Source organism: Theropithecus gelada, chromosome 15 (assembly GCF_003255815.1).
Source record: "Theropithecus gelada isolate Dixy chromosome 15, Tgel_1.0, whole genome shotgun sequence".
Taxonomy (NCBI): Eukaryota; Metazoa; Chordata; class Mammalia; order Primates; family Cercopithecidae; genus Theropithecus; species Theropithecus gelada.
In genome coordinates, this window is record NC_037683.1 from 2,726,227 (window position 1) to 2,740,463 (window position 14,237).

General features: G+C 55.4%; 1 protein-coding gene across 4 annotated transcripts; it reads right to left on the bottom strand.

Moving 5' to 3' along the window:
- On the bottom strand, positions 1-5,304 carry LCN1 (lipocalin 1). 4 transcript variants are annotated; one of them, XM_025359186.1, is made up of 7 exons: positions 5,067-5,210; positions 4,472-4,602; positions 3,052-3,122; positions 2,391-2,488; positions 1,425-1,526; positions 1,196-1,222; positions 1-281 (listed from the first exon to the last, which is right to left on the bottom strand). In XM_025359186.1, exons 1-7 carry the CDS (start codon positions 5,154-5,156, stop codon positions 87-89), a joined length of 714 nt encoding a protein of 237 aa, XP_025214971.1. In that variant the 5' UTR covers positions 5,157-5,210; the 3' UTR covers positions 1-86. The 4 variants fall into 4 exon arrangements, with proteins under 4 accessions (XP_025214971.1, XP_025214973.1, XP_025214972.1 ...); XM_025359188.1 differs by having other exon boundaries at positions 95-276; positions 2,378-2,488; positions 5,067-5,304; XM_025359187.1 differs by having other exon boundaries at positions 95-281; positions 2,378-2,488; positions 5,067-5,304.
- Between the last annotated feature and the right edge of the window lie 8,933 nt (positions 5,305-14,237).

A 14,237-nucleotide genomic window follows, 5' to 3' on the forward strand; every position in this document is an offset into this window, starting at 1 on the left:
TCCTCCCGCTTCCCACCCCCTCCCTGCACCCAAAGGAGCACCCAGCCAGCATCCCCCACCCCGAGGAACCCCACAGACAGGCGGAGTCACCGGGAACTGCTGAAGCTCTTTATGGAGAACCAGGAGAGGAGGCGCAGGGCGGGGGGAAGGTGGGGGGTGGTAGGAAGGGGTGCGGCTGGCCGGGTTCTGCAGGGGTGGGGAGATTTTCTGCGTCCCTGTGAACGACGGAGGTGCTGGGTGGTGCTGCCCTTGGGCTGCTGAGGAGCCAAGGTGCCCCTGCCCTAGAAACAAGGGGGAGGGTGAGTGAGGCCACGACAGGGAGAGGGTGGGACGGGGATGTGATGTGGGGGCACATGTGGGCTCTTGGGTGCTGCAGTGTGGGGGCACATGTGGGCACTCAGGGGCATGGTGTGGGGGCACATGTGGGCTCTCGGGGACTACGCTGGGGGCACACACTGGGCTCTTGAGGGCTATGGTGGAAGGCACATGCGGGCTCTCGGAGGCAATGGTGTGGGGGGCACGTGCTGGATCTCAGGGGCACACACGGGCTCTTGGGGGCTGCAGGTGGGGGCTCCAGCCTCCAGATTGGAGCAGATGGAGCAGGGACCACCCCCGCAGGCTGCTGACAGAGCTCCCTGCTGAGTGAAGAGGCATCAGGGTGACTGCAGGTCAAGGGGAGGGTGCAGGAAGGACAGCGATGCTGTCTGGGATTCTGGCTCTGCCCACACCCTGGGCGAGTCTCCGAACTCTGGTCCCCTTGTGCAGTCAGCAAGGGGTCAACCTGACACAGCGAGCACAGGCACGCCTGCCGCTTTGCTGAATCTTTGAGCAACTTATCAGGTAAGCGAGGTCACAAGGACGGCTGAGGGTGAGCGGTGCTGAGGAGGAACCTGAATCTCCTGCCTGCTCCCGCCCACGGGGTGGGGGGGTAGACACCGTCTCCACCAGCAGCCAGCAAAGGCGGGCTCGGTGCTGTGGGCTTCTCAGCTTCCCAGGAGTCACTCCCAGGGCAAGAGCGGAGGCTGGTGCCCGAGTGCGGGCAGCTCAGGAGAAGATCTCCCACCTGCCTGGCCTAGGTGGGGCGTCTCCCACCCAGGTAGGAGTGTGGTAGGTGGGAGAGACCCCAGGGCCTCTCGAAGTGCCACTGAGCCCAAGGCTGGATTTTCTCAAATGTCCTCTAAAGCTGTTCACTCACCCTAATCGCTCCCTGGAGAGCAGGTTTCTGCAGGAAAAGGAAGCACAGGCGAGTCAGGAGACCCCAGGAATGCAGTCAGGACCGGGGCCCCTCCTCAGCCACCAGCTCCACCACCCCAGGAAGGACAAAGCCAGAATTAGACGCAGCACAGTTACACGCCCATGCAACGCGGCTCTGCTGACGTCCCCACGCGGGGACACGGGGGGCTCTGCAGGGCCGTGCCTCCTACCGCTCTGCCTGGGGATGAGGATGCTCTCTGAGCTGAGTCCGCGGGCTCCCACGGCCTTCTCAAAGTCCTCCAAGGCTTCCAGGTTGTTCTCGGGGTCTCTGCCTGTGGGTGCCAGGGCGAGATGTGGGTGGTTGAGGCAGAACTAGGCAGTCGCCGGCACCCCGTCCTGGCCTGGAGGCCTGAGCTGGGCTGGGGAGGGGGACCTTGCCCACCATGGGGGGACTTGAACCCAGAGGCCCTTGGGCTGGCAAAGTGGGACCAGGGTGCCGTGCACGGCTGAGAAGGCTCCCGAGGCAGCAGAACTGGGAGAATGGGAAGGGTTCTCCGTCCATCCCCAGGCATGTCCCGGAGTGAGGATGGACGGCAGGACAGGCCTGCCCTGGAGGAAGCGCCTCTCCCCTCGGGGGCACCAGGGCACTGCCTGTCCCATTCCTCTGTCATTTGCACACCCCTGGATCCAGGGAGGACTCAGGAGCCTTCACGGGCCTCATACTCAGACAGGGATGGCACTGACACGTCACTGTCTGTGGGAGCCACGGCATCCGGAATTCAACCCTGGGAGCTGGAACATCCTTTCCACACAGACTCCTGCTCGCATCCCCGTTCCTCCCCGCTGCTGGACACCCCGCAGGAATGCGCTCAAGGATGACGCTGCAGGGAGCTGCCCCGGGGGAGGGCCTGGCCTGCCGTGGGACACGTGCGACCTCTGAGCCCCTGTGCCGACAGCCGCGGCTCCTTCCTGCCTTCGCTGCAGAGACCTAGGCTGGGGCATCCGAAATCCTGAGCTCCAGGGGTGGGAATTGGGGCCTTTATCAGGAAAACTCATCCTAAGGAAACTGCAGTGGGTTCCTGGGTCCCAGTGGCTTCTCCCATGGGGAAGAGGGTGCAGGAGGCCGTGGGAGGAGGGAGGGCGGGTGGAGACTTGGGTTGTAGGGTGGGGGTGCGGGACCCACCCACGAGCTTCACCCCTCGGATCGGCTTCCCGTGCAGCTCGCCCTCACAGTAGAAGATGTAGTGGTCCTTCACATGTGACCTGATGATGTATGTCACGTGCTTGCCCCCGTCTGCAGAAGGACAGCAGCACAGTCCTGAATTAGCCACCAGGGCCTTCAGAGAGGATCCCGGGACAGCGTGCGGCACCAGGCCCAGCAAGCCCCGCAGCTCCTGCACCCTCCCAGCCTCCCAGAGCTCTCCGACCCAGGTTCCCCACCAGGCCTGAGCCCCAGGCCATGGGACCCCCACTTCCCAGGAACCTGATGCACCTGAGAGGCAGCCACATCCCAAACCAGTGAGTCACCAGGGGTTCCTCTGGGTATGAGGTCTGCGGAGGTGGGAGTTGGGGTGCAGCACCCCGCAGCCAGATACGACTCTGCTCCTGGCCCTGCCAGAGCCACAGCCGGGCTACAGGGAAAGCCCTGAGGGTCCGCCCCGGAATAAACCCGTCACACCTGGTGTTTGGGGTCAGGTGTTCAAGTCTCTAACGCAAATTGACCAGTGGGAGAGGAGAGTGGGCTTTTAGTGGAGTCAGGGGCAGCAGACCAAAAGGCCACCCCAAAAAGGCACTGGCTGCCCCCCCAATTCCAGCATGTGTTCGAGTTCGGGCTCTGGCTCAGGCTGCAGGACTCACTGGCCGTGTATTTTCCCGGCTCGTCAGTTTTCTCCAGGACGACCTTCACCTCCTGGCACTGGCCGCTTATCCTGGAAAACAGAAGCTCCCTGGCAAAGTGGCCCTGGCCTGTGCCTCCCCTGGCCCTGGAGCAGCCACACTGCAATGCCCTGCAAAGGTGGCCCCGAGTCTGCCACAGGCCCATAGAGGAGGGTGCTTCTCTGCATCTCAGACCCAAGCACCAGCGGCCCCTCCGGGTCACACATCACAGTTCCCGGGGTCTCCCGAGGTGGCCAGGAGCTCTGCACCACTCCTCCTGGTGGCTGCCTTCCCAACCCCTCCACCCCCAACACATTTCCTGCCAGAGGGACCCGGGCTGCCTGGTTTGCAGGCAGTGTCTGCGGCGTGGGCCTGAGCCTCATCCCGCCAGCTGCATTCTTCCTTTTGGAGACATTCAGGGACAAGCCCCACATCCATCATCATCTGGCCCAGAGAGGGAAAGGTTCAGTTAGGGGCTTTTGGAAAAAAAAAATCAGGGTCATTGCCAGCGTCAGTGACTTTCTAAGGATCAGCCCCCAGGACTGGAGCACAGGCACTGCATGCCACTCAGGAGGGAGGCACTCAGGAGGGAGCCACTCAGGAGGGAACCACTGAGGAGGGAGCCACGCAGGAGGGAGCCACGTGGGAGGGAGCCACACGGGAGGGAGCCACTCGGGAGGGAGCCACTCAGGAGGGAGCCACACAGGAGGGAGCCACGCAGGAGGGAGCCACTCAGGAGGGAGACACTCAGGAGGGAGCCACAGGCGTTAAACCACACAGTTGTGCAGGTGGGAGCCACGTGGGTGAATCACACAGGTGGAAAGTCAAAGATGTGAGCCATGTGGGTGGAAGCAGCACAGGTGAGAGCTGCACAGGTGAGCTCTATGCAGGGACTTCAAGGGAGTCTTCTCCGTGGCGTCCTTTGCCCCCTCTTGGTCATTCTACAAGCCCCATCCCTGCCTTCATCTCTGGGGTCTGAGTCCACGGCTGCCTGACAGGTTGCTTGCTGGGGCTGGGAGAGGCTGTGCCACTCCTCCCACAGAAATGTACTGCCAGGACTGTGAGGCTAGTTTGCGGGCCCTGCCTGCTGTCTCTGACTCTGGTTGGGGGTAAACACCTTTACCCAAAGAGACCTGCACATCACCAGACATTCCCTAGTCGGAGGAGGAGGTGGGTGGTACCACTGGTAGCCCACAAGGTCTGATCCGGGGCCTCTGTCCCCTCAGGCCCCCTCCAGCCAAGGTACCTCAGTGGCACAGTTTGCCCTCAAACATTGCAGGAGGGGCTGAGAGAGGCCTCCCAGCAGGTCTGCCCACCTCCTCAGCACCAGAGCTCTCCTGGGTGGGGAAAGGGAAGGCCCCAGACCAGGTTGCAGGCTGCCCGGTGGCTGGCAGACACTCACAGCATGGTGGCCTTGGCTTCCAGGTTGCCCCCTTCCAGGATCGTGAGAGTCATGGGTGTCACCGATTCCAGATTCATCTCAGGGAGCTCCCTGTCCACTGTCATGGCCTTCAGGTACCACGTCCCTGACACCTGGAGAAAGTTCCTCTCTATCAGGCTCAGGCCGACCGCCCCAGAGCCTCCCCTACTCTTCCCTGGCCTGCAGCCTCCAGACTCTACCGCACCCCGAGGGCTGGAGACGGGGAGCATTCCCCAGTCTAACCCACCCAGGAAATACCCAGCACCCTTGCCAGGCCCACCTGAAGGTGGCTCCAGCCCCTACAAGTTGACCAGGACCACAGGAGCCCTCACCCCCCAGGGGAGAAGTGAAGTCAGCCAGACCCCTACCCTCCCAGTCCTGCCCCCTCTGTGCCCCTGCACTCCCTCCCCCACCAGCCCAGACCCCTGCTGCCCCATCTCATCATTCCCTCGGGGCAGGACTTTAACGCCCAACCCAAAAATGAGGGTCTCCTTGGATGGGGGAGGTAGGGGGTCTCCATCCAGTCTCAACCTTGCCCCATGCCCCCTCCAGCCCACCCTTCCCATCTGGGCCTCACATCCTGAATCTCGTCGTCTGAGGCCAGGAGGTGGTGGGCCTGCAGGGCAGCAATGAGGCTGAGGCTGACGGCCAGGAGCAGGGCCTTCATCTCTGGGGTCTGAGTCCACGGCTGCCTGACAGGTCGTTTGCTGGGGCTGAGAGAGGCTGTGTCACTCCTCCCACAGCCGCCCTTTATACTGCTGGGCTCAGGGTCCCCCAGGGACCTGGCACAGGTGACTGACCAATCCCTTCCTGGATGCAAACCACGGCCAGTTCTGCAATGGAGCAGATAACGTGCCATTGTTGTTGGAGGCTGTTGAATAACAGCTTATTAATCCCAGAGGATCACCCGGACACAGAACCAGGACCAGGTCCAGAGGAGCAGGTTTGCAGATTTCACCTGGAAGGAAACTGAAGGGAGTGAAGGGCATGCAGGCCTCCTGGGGGGGACATGTGCGGCAGTAACAGGCATCCTCCAGCCATCCCACACGTGCTGACGTGCACATTGCTAAAGGGATTGCGGATTGGAGTCTGAGGGCCATGGGCTTGGGTCTCGGCTGAAATTCCTGCATCTCTAAGCAGGTTACTTGGCCTCAGATTCATCATGGAAAAAAAAGGGACCCTCCTGTGTGAACACGGGACCGTGTGCATTTACAGAGGGTGTCCACACTCCTGAGCACGGTGTGCAATAAGGAACCACACTGCCCCACACACAGAGCAGCAATAGGTCAGACAGAAGACCAACACAGGTGTGTGTGTGTGTATGCATGTGTGCACATATATACATGCACACACACACATACACACACTCACATGAAACCAGGAATGGAGGAGAAGCACAGGCTGGTGATGGGCAGAGGCAGGGGCCTGTCAGCCCTGAGTCTCAAGGCAGGCAGAGAGGGCCTGGGTCCAGCTCCTGGCAGTGATGGGAACAGCTTCCCTGACTCCAGAAAGGAGGCTGAGAAACCCTTCCTGACACATCCCAGGGTTGTTACTTCTTATAACTTAGTGGAGCACTGTGGGCATAGGAAGGCAAGAGGACATCGACACAGCCTTGAGAGAAGCTGAGACAAGCCGTCGTTGGAAGGGGTGACTTTATCTGTGACATCCTCCGCATCACTGCAGAGCAGAAGCCTGGGACCCAGGGCAGAGGCTACGAAACACTGTTAGACAGAGGACAATGACAACGAGATAGTGGAGAAAGGCAGAAATGCAGAGACACAATATCCTCACCTTGAAATGAGCAAGGCCAGGTTCCAAATTACCCAAGAAAACCCACACTAAGAAAGGCAGGCTAAAAATGAGCAATTGGTACAGGAACTTACACCAGCCAAGGAAACTCTGACACACACTTTAAAACTGCAAGAGTATGATCAAGATGCCTAGCAATTAAAAAATATGTAAAGTAAAAGATGCCTAGCAATTAAAAAATATGTAAAGTATAAAATTAGAACTGGCCAGAATATAAAAAAGAAGGAGATGAAATAGAAATAATTACAAATCTTGAAGATGAATAATAAAGTGAATAAAAAACTCAATAGACAGGTTAAATTCCAGACTTGACGTAATAGAAAAGAGACTTAGTGTCATGGAAGATAGCACTAACAATATCAACGAAGACAGAAACATTTGAAGGAGACATTGAGGTGTTACAGATAGATTCAGCCTCCAGCCTGGAGCTAGGAATCAAATGAGTGGAGGAAACCAATCAGAGTGCAGCAGCTCTGAAAACACAACACACACACACACACACACACACACACACACACAGACACACACACACACACGTACACACACGTACACACCCACACACATGCATGCACATGCACACCCACACATGCACACACATGTGCACACATACAGATGCACACCCACACCACACACATGCACACACATACATGTGCACACATACAGATGCACACCCACACCCACACACATGCACACATACATGCACACACACGCAGGCATAAACATGTGCACACACACCATGCATACATACATGCACACATGCACACATGCACACATGCACACACACATGACCACACATGTGCAAAGTTAACACACATGGAGAATAGATCAAGAGGCTTCAATATAAACAGAATAGGAGTTCTGAAAGAAAAACATTTTCTAAAAAGGCAACAAAGCAATGTAATAGCTCAGATTTCTTCAGAATTGAAAAGACATGAGATCCCAGATCTAAATTACAAACCAAGAGAAATCCACTCCTAGAATATTACAGTGAAGTGCCGATCATCCAGGAGAGGAGAAAAAAGTCAAAATGACCAGAAAGAAGAGCCACAGTACCTACCAAAAATGCAGATGTCAGCTGACAGCAGACTTCTCAGCAGCAACGCTACCTTCCAGAAGACAGTGGAGTAACGTGTTTAACAGACCCAGGGGAAATCACATTTACCTTTGAATATTATTCTCAGCACAACTTTCATAAAATATTGAAGGCAAAATAAGGACATCTTGGACATTAAAAAGCAACTGAGGCCCAGCGAGGTGGCTCATGCCTGTAATACCAACACTTTGGGAGGCTGAGGTGAGGTCAGGAGTTCGAGACCAGGCTGACCAACATGGTAAAACTCCATTTTGACTAAAAATACAAAATTAGCCGGGCATGGTGGCATGCACCCGTAATCCCAGCTACTCAGGAGGCTAAGGCAGGAGAATCACTTGACCCTGGGAGGCGGAGGTTGCAGTGAGCTGAGATCATGCCATTGTGCTCCAGCCTGGGCAACAGAGCAAGACTCCATCTTGAAAAAAATAATAATAAAAATTAAACAACAACAACAACAGCAACTGAGAGCGTCTACCACTCACTGGCTTCCATCAAAGAAATTTTGAAAGGGAGAATTTTAGCAAGTCTATAGCAGACCAAGGTCAGGGGGTTAAATGATGTCAGCAAAGCAAACTAGCTGCTGGCTGTACAAACACGAATGGTGCAGACTTTGATGCGGGGAGGAAGGTTCTGTTTTACTGGATATTTAAAGCGAGCTAAATGCACACAAAACACACTTGTGCCCACATGCATGGGTTCATACAAACCAAAAGATGCATGTTAAGCACAGGAGAATAGTGATGTATGGAGAGAGGGAAGTGGAAAGGGGTGGGCAGGGATAATAAATGTTCAAAATACATAAAGAAGCTTGTTAGACAAAAGCATGATTTATTTTTTCTCAGTATAGATGAAAAGGGGGCCAACATGAAAACAAAAGCACAATCACAAGAAGATGACTATTCATGAATTTGAAGACATACTGCATCAAAACGCAAGAAGCCAAAACAGACTGAAGAACAAAGGGGTCAAATCCAGTCGGAACGGGAGACGCCAGCACTTCTCCATTAGAAACAGAGGCCGAGGGTTTTAAAAAGTTCACACCAATGTCGAAGATTTGGAACCAAAATTGGAAAGTATACAAAGACACTGCCTCAACAGCTAAGCAATTATATTGTTATAATTGTTACAGTGAACAATTCTTAATTGTTAATTCTTCTTAAGGACACATAGAATAGTTTTGTTTTGTTTTGTTTTGTTTTGTTTGTTTTTGTTTTTGTTTTTTTGAGACGGAGTCTCTCTCTGTTGCCCGGGCTGGAGTGCATTGGCTGGATCTCGGCACACTGCAAGCTCCACCTCCTGGGTTTACGCCATTCTCCTGCCTCAGCCTCCTGAGTAGCTGGGACTACAGGCACCCGCCACCTCGCCCGGCTAGCTTTTTTTTTTTTGTATTTTTTAGAGACGGGGTTTCACCGTGTTAGCCAGGATGGTCTCGATCTCCTGACCTCATGATCCACCCGTCTCGGCCTCCCAAAGTGCTGGGATTACAGGCTTGAGCCACCGAGAATAGTTTTAAAGTAGGCCACATACCAGGCAACTTGGGGAATTTCACAGAACCAACACAGTAGAGCCTGCCCTTTGTAGCTACAAGGCAATAAACTAGAATCAACAATGAACAGAGTGTTACATAAAGAGAAATATAAACTTCAAGTCTACAGCCTTAATCGCATCTATTATACAATAAAGACGTCAGGACAGAATTCCTCTCTGCGTGAAAAGTTCTCAGTCAGGAACACGCACGAATGCCCCAGCCAGCTCTGTGCTCCTTTGGTGGCCACCTCGCAAAGGAGAATTATCAGAGCCGCTGCTTACGGGGCAGAGGCCCGTGGCAGCATCACCACACACACATCCATGACGGTGGCCACGTGTGTCATGCAGCCCCCAACCAATGATGAGAAACGAATCTGAACCTCACATCAAAGGGAAGGCTGAGTTATCTTTCTATTCTATTTATAGGAAATCTTTTTTTTTTTTTTTTGAGTCAGAGTCTCACTCTGTCGCCCAGGCTGGAGTGCAGTGGTGCGATCTCGGCTCACTGCAAGCTCTGCCTCCCAGGTTCACGCCATTGTCCTGCCTCAACCTCCTGAGTAGCTGGGACTACAGGCGCCCGCCACCATGCCTGGCTAATTTTTTTGTATTTTTAGTAGAGACAGAGTTGCACCGTGTTAGCCAGGATGGTCTCGATCTCCTGACCTCGTGATCCACCTGCCTTGGCCTCCCAAAGTGCTGGGATTACAGGCGTGAGCCACCGCACCCGGCCAGGAAATCATTTTCATAGGAAGCAATAATCAAGGGGTAGCAGCCAAGAGATATAGAAAAAGTAAGTTTGATAGAGGGATGCCAGGGAGTCACTAATCAAATCTTGTTTGTTTCTTCCATTTGATGATGTTTAGTGCACCTATCAGCTTTTTCATGTGTGAGCTTTGTGATTTTTTATTACTTCAAATAAGTATTTTATCTTCCTATCAAATTTGGATTCATATTGCTATTATTATTTAAAGTAATCCCTAAATTTTACGTATATTTTAAGCTCCACAAAATCCATCTACTCCTGGCTATATCTGTGAGTTTAATTTTCTTTTAAAATAATCTGAATATATACCAAGGAGATTTTCTAATGCCGGGCATGGGCGATGGGTGTTTTTATTCTCGGCTTGTTTCTGGGCGCTGAAATAGTCAGGATTAGGACAGCGCACCACGGAGAAAGTGCCCGGGTGTGCTGGTACCTGCAAATCATGAGAAAGGGAGGCAGCGTGAATTGTGTGTTCTTTTATCTGGATTCTTGCTACTCCCACGTTACTGTCAATATTTTTTCCTGGAGTTTGAAAAGCAAATGCCCCAAGGCAAGCACACAGGGTGCAGGGGTTGTGGTGTCCTGAGGGTTGGGCTGTAGGCAGGGCCTGGACCCCCCGCACTGTGGCTCCTCCTCTGTCCCTGGGCTCCATCCTCCTCAGTGGCCTGCAGGGCCTCTGTCCACTGCTGGGCCACCGACTAGGCTACGGAGAGACGGTGACGGTCAGGCTGATCGGATCCCCTGGGCTAGAGGAACACGGGAGCCTTTCAGCCACCCCGTTGACCACCCATGAGACAAAGGCAGAGCAGCCGCCTGGTCACGGAGGATGAGCAGCCCCTTGCCCTGTCTCCTGGAGGCTGGCGCTCAAACCAGTAAAACCAGGGAATCCTGGGATTCTTCCTGCCCAGACACAACGCCCTCGTGGGGTCGCTTCCTGACACACGTTTAAAGGACGCACACATGTTATAAATCTTAGAAAGCTGGAAGAGGGGAGAAAATCACTTCCAATCCCACCTCCCCAGTGACTCACTCGCGAGTTGGAACCGTTTCCTTCCTGTCTTTTATCTAACAGTGTCTTGCGTGGATGCGGTGACAGATGTGTCACCTGTAGCAGGACGAGCCGCAGACAAAACTCCTCAGACACCGGATTAAAGAAGGAAGAGGCTTTTTATTCGGCTGGGAGCATTGGCAGACTCGCGTCTAAAGAGCAGAGCTCCCCGAAAAAGAAATTCTTGGCCTTTTTAAAGGCTTACAACTTTAAGGGGTCCACGTGAAAGGGTCGTGATAATTCGAGCAAGCGTGGGAAATGTGACTGGGGGCTACATGCATCAGCTAAGAGAACAAAAAGTTTTACATACATGCATTTTTTCATACAGTGTCTGGAATTTACAGATGACACAAGTAGTTTAGGTCAGGGGTTGATGTTGTTGTTATTACTTTTTTTAACTCCTGGGGCCGGGTGGTGGTGCCAAGGTTGTCTGGCTATTTATCTTACTTTTGTTTCTTTCTCTCTTTCCTCCTGTCTTGTGAACTAGGCAAGGGAGGGCAGCAGGAGTAGTAGTGGTCTCCTTCCTTACACCCACCTGGGACCGAAGGAAGCCACAGGAAGGACACCCAAGGGCCTTGTGGCATCTCTCCTGCACCCTGCACTTCCCCGGGACCAAAACCAAGGGCAAGGCCAGCCGTGATGGGCAGCAGCCCCTTTGCTGGACATGCCACCTCCTGCCCCAAGCCTGGGGCTCCAAACTCTGCCCCCCTCTGAGCATCCGATTTCCTGAGTCTCCCTCCGAGGGCTCCGGGACTTGACCTCGAAGTTCCTGCTTGCCTGAGTCTGTGTGTTTTAGGCCTGCGTGGCCTTCCCTGTCCGTGCCCTGCATCCACCTGGCCGCTGCCATCCTTCAAAACCCAGCCCAGTCCCACCTCCTCCGGGAAGAAGGGGCCCTGCCCGCCTGGCCTCCAGGGTGTCTTGGGCCAAGGCAGCCGCAGCGGTCCCTGCACGTCCCCGTCCCAGGTGGGTGCCTGTTCTGAAGGAGCCCAGTCATCCTGACAGGCCTCGGCCCTCTCTGGCCACCCAGGCTCCCTCGCCCTTCCGGGCTGGGCTCAGCAGAGGCTCTTGGGACTCAGCAGAGGCTCTTGGGGCTCAACTGGGCTGAGCAGAGTCGCGGGTGGTGGAAGAGAGGGGCACTTGGCCATGGGGGCCCAGGACGTGGCAGGGGGCCCAGGACGCATTCGTGGAGGGGCTCCTTCCCGGGAAAGGTCGCGCTGTGTTTGTGTTCCGGCTCTTTCTTCTGCCTGAGTTCCTCCGAGGCCCTGGCTTATCTGAACACAGGACCCTGTGTGCCACAGCATGCACCATGTCACGGTGAATGTCACACAAACAAGAACGTGCCTGGAGGCCACCTGGACCTGTCCTCCTGCCCGTCAGCTGCCAAGGTGATGCTGTGGACACGGCCATCCCCACCTGCTTCCCCACTCCTCACGGGCTCAACATCCCCCTTCCAGAAGGCTGGTCCCTGGAGAGGAGTGGCAGGCATTGCGGCCAGCATGGGGTCCATGAGCCGGGGGTGGAAGAGGCCCCGTGACACGGGGAACACACTAAGCTCCTAGCCCAGCTCTTCTCCTGGAGGACCGGACGCCCTCACTGCATCTGGGGAAGGGGTACACAGAGGGCTTGAGGCTAGTGCAGGAACTGCCCCCTCAAATCTTACTCCGGGATCAGCACTTTCCTGGAAGACCCCAGGAGTAAGGAGAAGGAAGAGCAGTGGGGAGGGAGGGAGCGAGTCCCCAGCCAGGTGCCATAGAGAGGGGGCGGCGTTACTCTGTCCAAGTCATTTCCTGGGAAACTGAGGCCCAGCCAGGCAGAATCAGGTCTCCTGGCCCCAGATACCACCTGCCACTCAGGCAGCTGCCACCTGGGAGGCTGGAGATGTCTGAGGTGGGGCCTTCAGATCACGAGCCACGTGGAGGGAGGCCACGTTCCCCGTCCTCCCACCTGCACACACACCCTCCCCCAGGTGAGCTCCAGGAAGCCCTCTCTGGGGTGGGGGTGGATGCTAATGTTCTGTGCAGCTCTTTGGTTCAGTGAGTCCTTTTTGGTGAAAGGGCTCAGAGATGCAGCTAAAGCCTGTACCAGCCTTGCACTTCCACGAGGCAGGTGTTACCCTCGTGCTCCTTTCGCAGGAGAGGAAGGTGAGGCTGGAAATGGTGAGTAAGGGGCCGAGCTCGCTCAGAGGCTGCACGACCCCGGCTCACACCCGCCAGCAATGTTAAGAGGCACTGGGTGGTGAGAAGGGCTGAGGGCGCCACGCCGGGGATGGACCGGGTCCGACCTGCCCCCTCCTCTGAGGCTCTCTCCTTCCTTCCTGTGTTGGCCTTTGGAGCCCATGGTTTAAGCATCTGTCACGGACCCCACCGCATACCCAAGCGCTGCTGAGGACTTTAACTCCGGCTTTTGAATTTTCAGTGCTTTCTGATTATTTGTAGTCTCAACATCAGAAGAGGCTATTTGCCCTAAACAGAACACGGTATATTTGCATTTCAGATAATTATACATTTGTAAGAAAAAATGCAATTTGTCTACAGTGACCCCCTCCATAAAAAGAAAAGAAACCTCCCTAGAGATTGTGACTGGGCTGCCATCAGGTGTGTAACTGATTTGGGGATAATTCCTCCATCCCTTTGCTTTCCACTACTCTGTGGCTCCTGCGTCCTTCAGGGCAGGTGGCCTTTGCCTTGTGAGCATCATATATTTTGGGGGCGTTTCCTGGGCATCTGGTAGACCCATAGGTAAGAATGGCCCCAGTGGTCCTGGGCAGATGTGTGCACTGGGACGATGTTCGTGCAGGAAGTCAGGGCTCCGTCGGGCCTGTTGGTGGCCCACCCAGTATCCATTCCCCTCCCTGCATTCCCCCAACACGCTGGCATCCTCATGGATGGTGACCACGCTGCCCGCTCCAGGGCGCATCTGATGGATCTAACGGGGCCCAGTCCCTCTGGTCTGTGACTGCTCTGAAATAGGCCAGGGAGCCCAGAGAAGAAACACGCTAAGGGCATCTGAGAACCACAGCAGGCGCCCCAGTTGGGATGAGCCAGCCCTGGGGACCTTGAGGAGAGAGGCAGGAAGCGCCCAGTTCTTGACGCCATCACAGAAGCCTGCCCCACGCCTGTACCCCAGCCACGTGGGCCATGCAGGGCCAGGCGGGCTCAGCAGTGTAAGGCGAAGCATGGTGCCTGGCGTGGATGCCACGTGTGTTGAGCTAGCTGTGCTGTGGACAGGGCACTGTGGACAGGGCATAGCGGACAGGCAGGGGATGTGGGCACTGGGAGGGGGAGTGATGACTGGTGTGAGCGCCTCTGGAGAGGGGGATGATGGACAGCGAGAGGTCAGGGAGGCGTGGGGGCTTGGGACGACCACCGGCCACGTCAGAGCAGCATGGCTGCTGATTCCCAGCAACACGGAACGAGGCCTCTTGGCAAAGCAACAGTACGTATCTTTGAAACAGCAGCAACTGACCTTTAAAACAGTGGCAAGTCATGCCTGTCTCAAAACGTTTAAA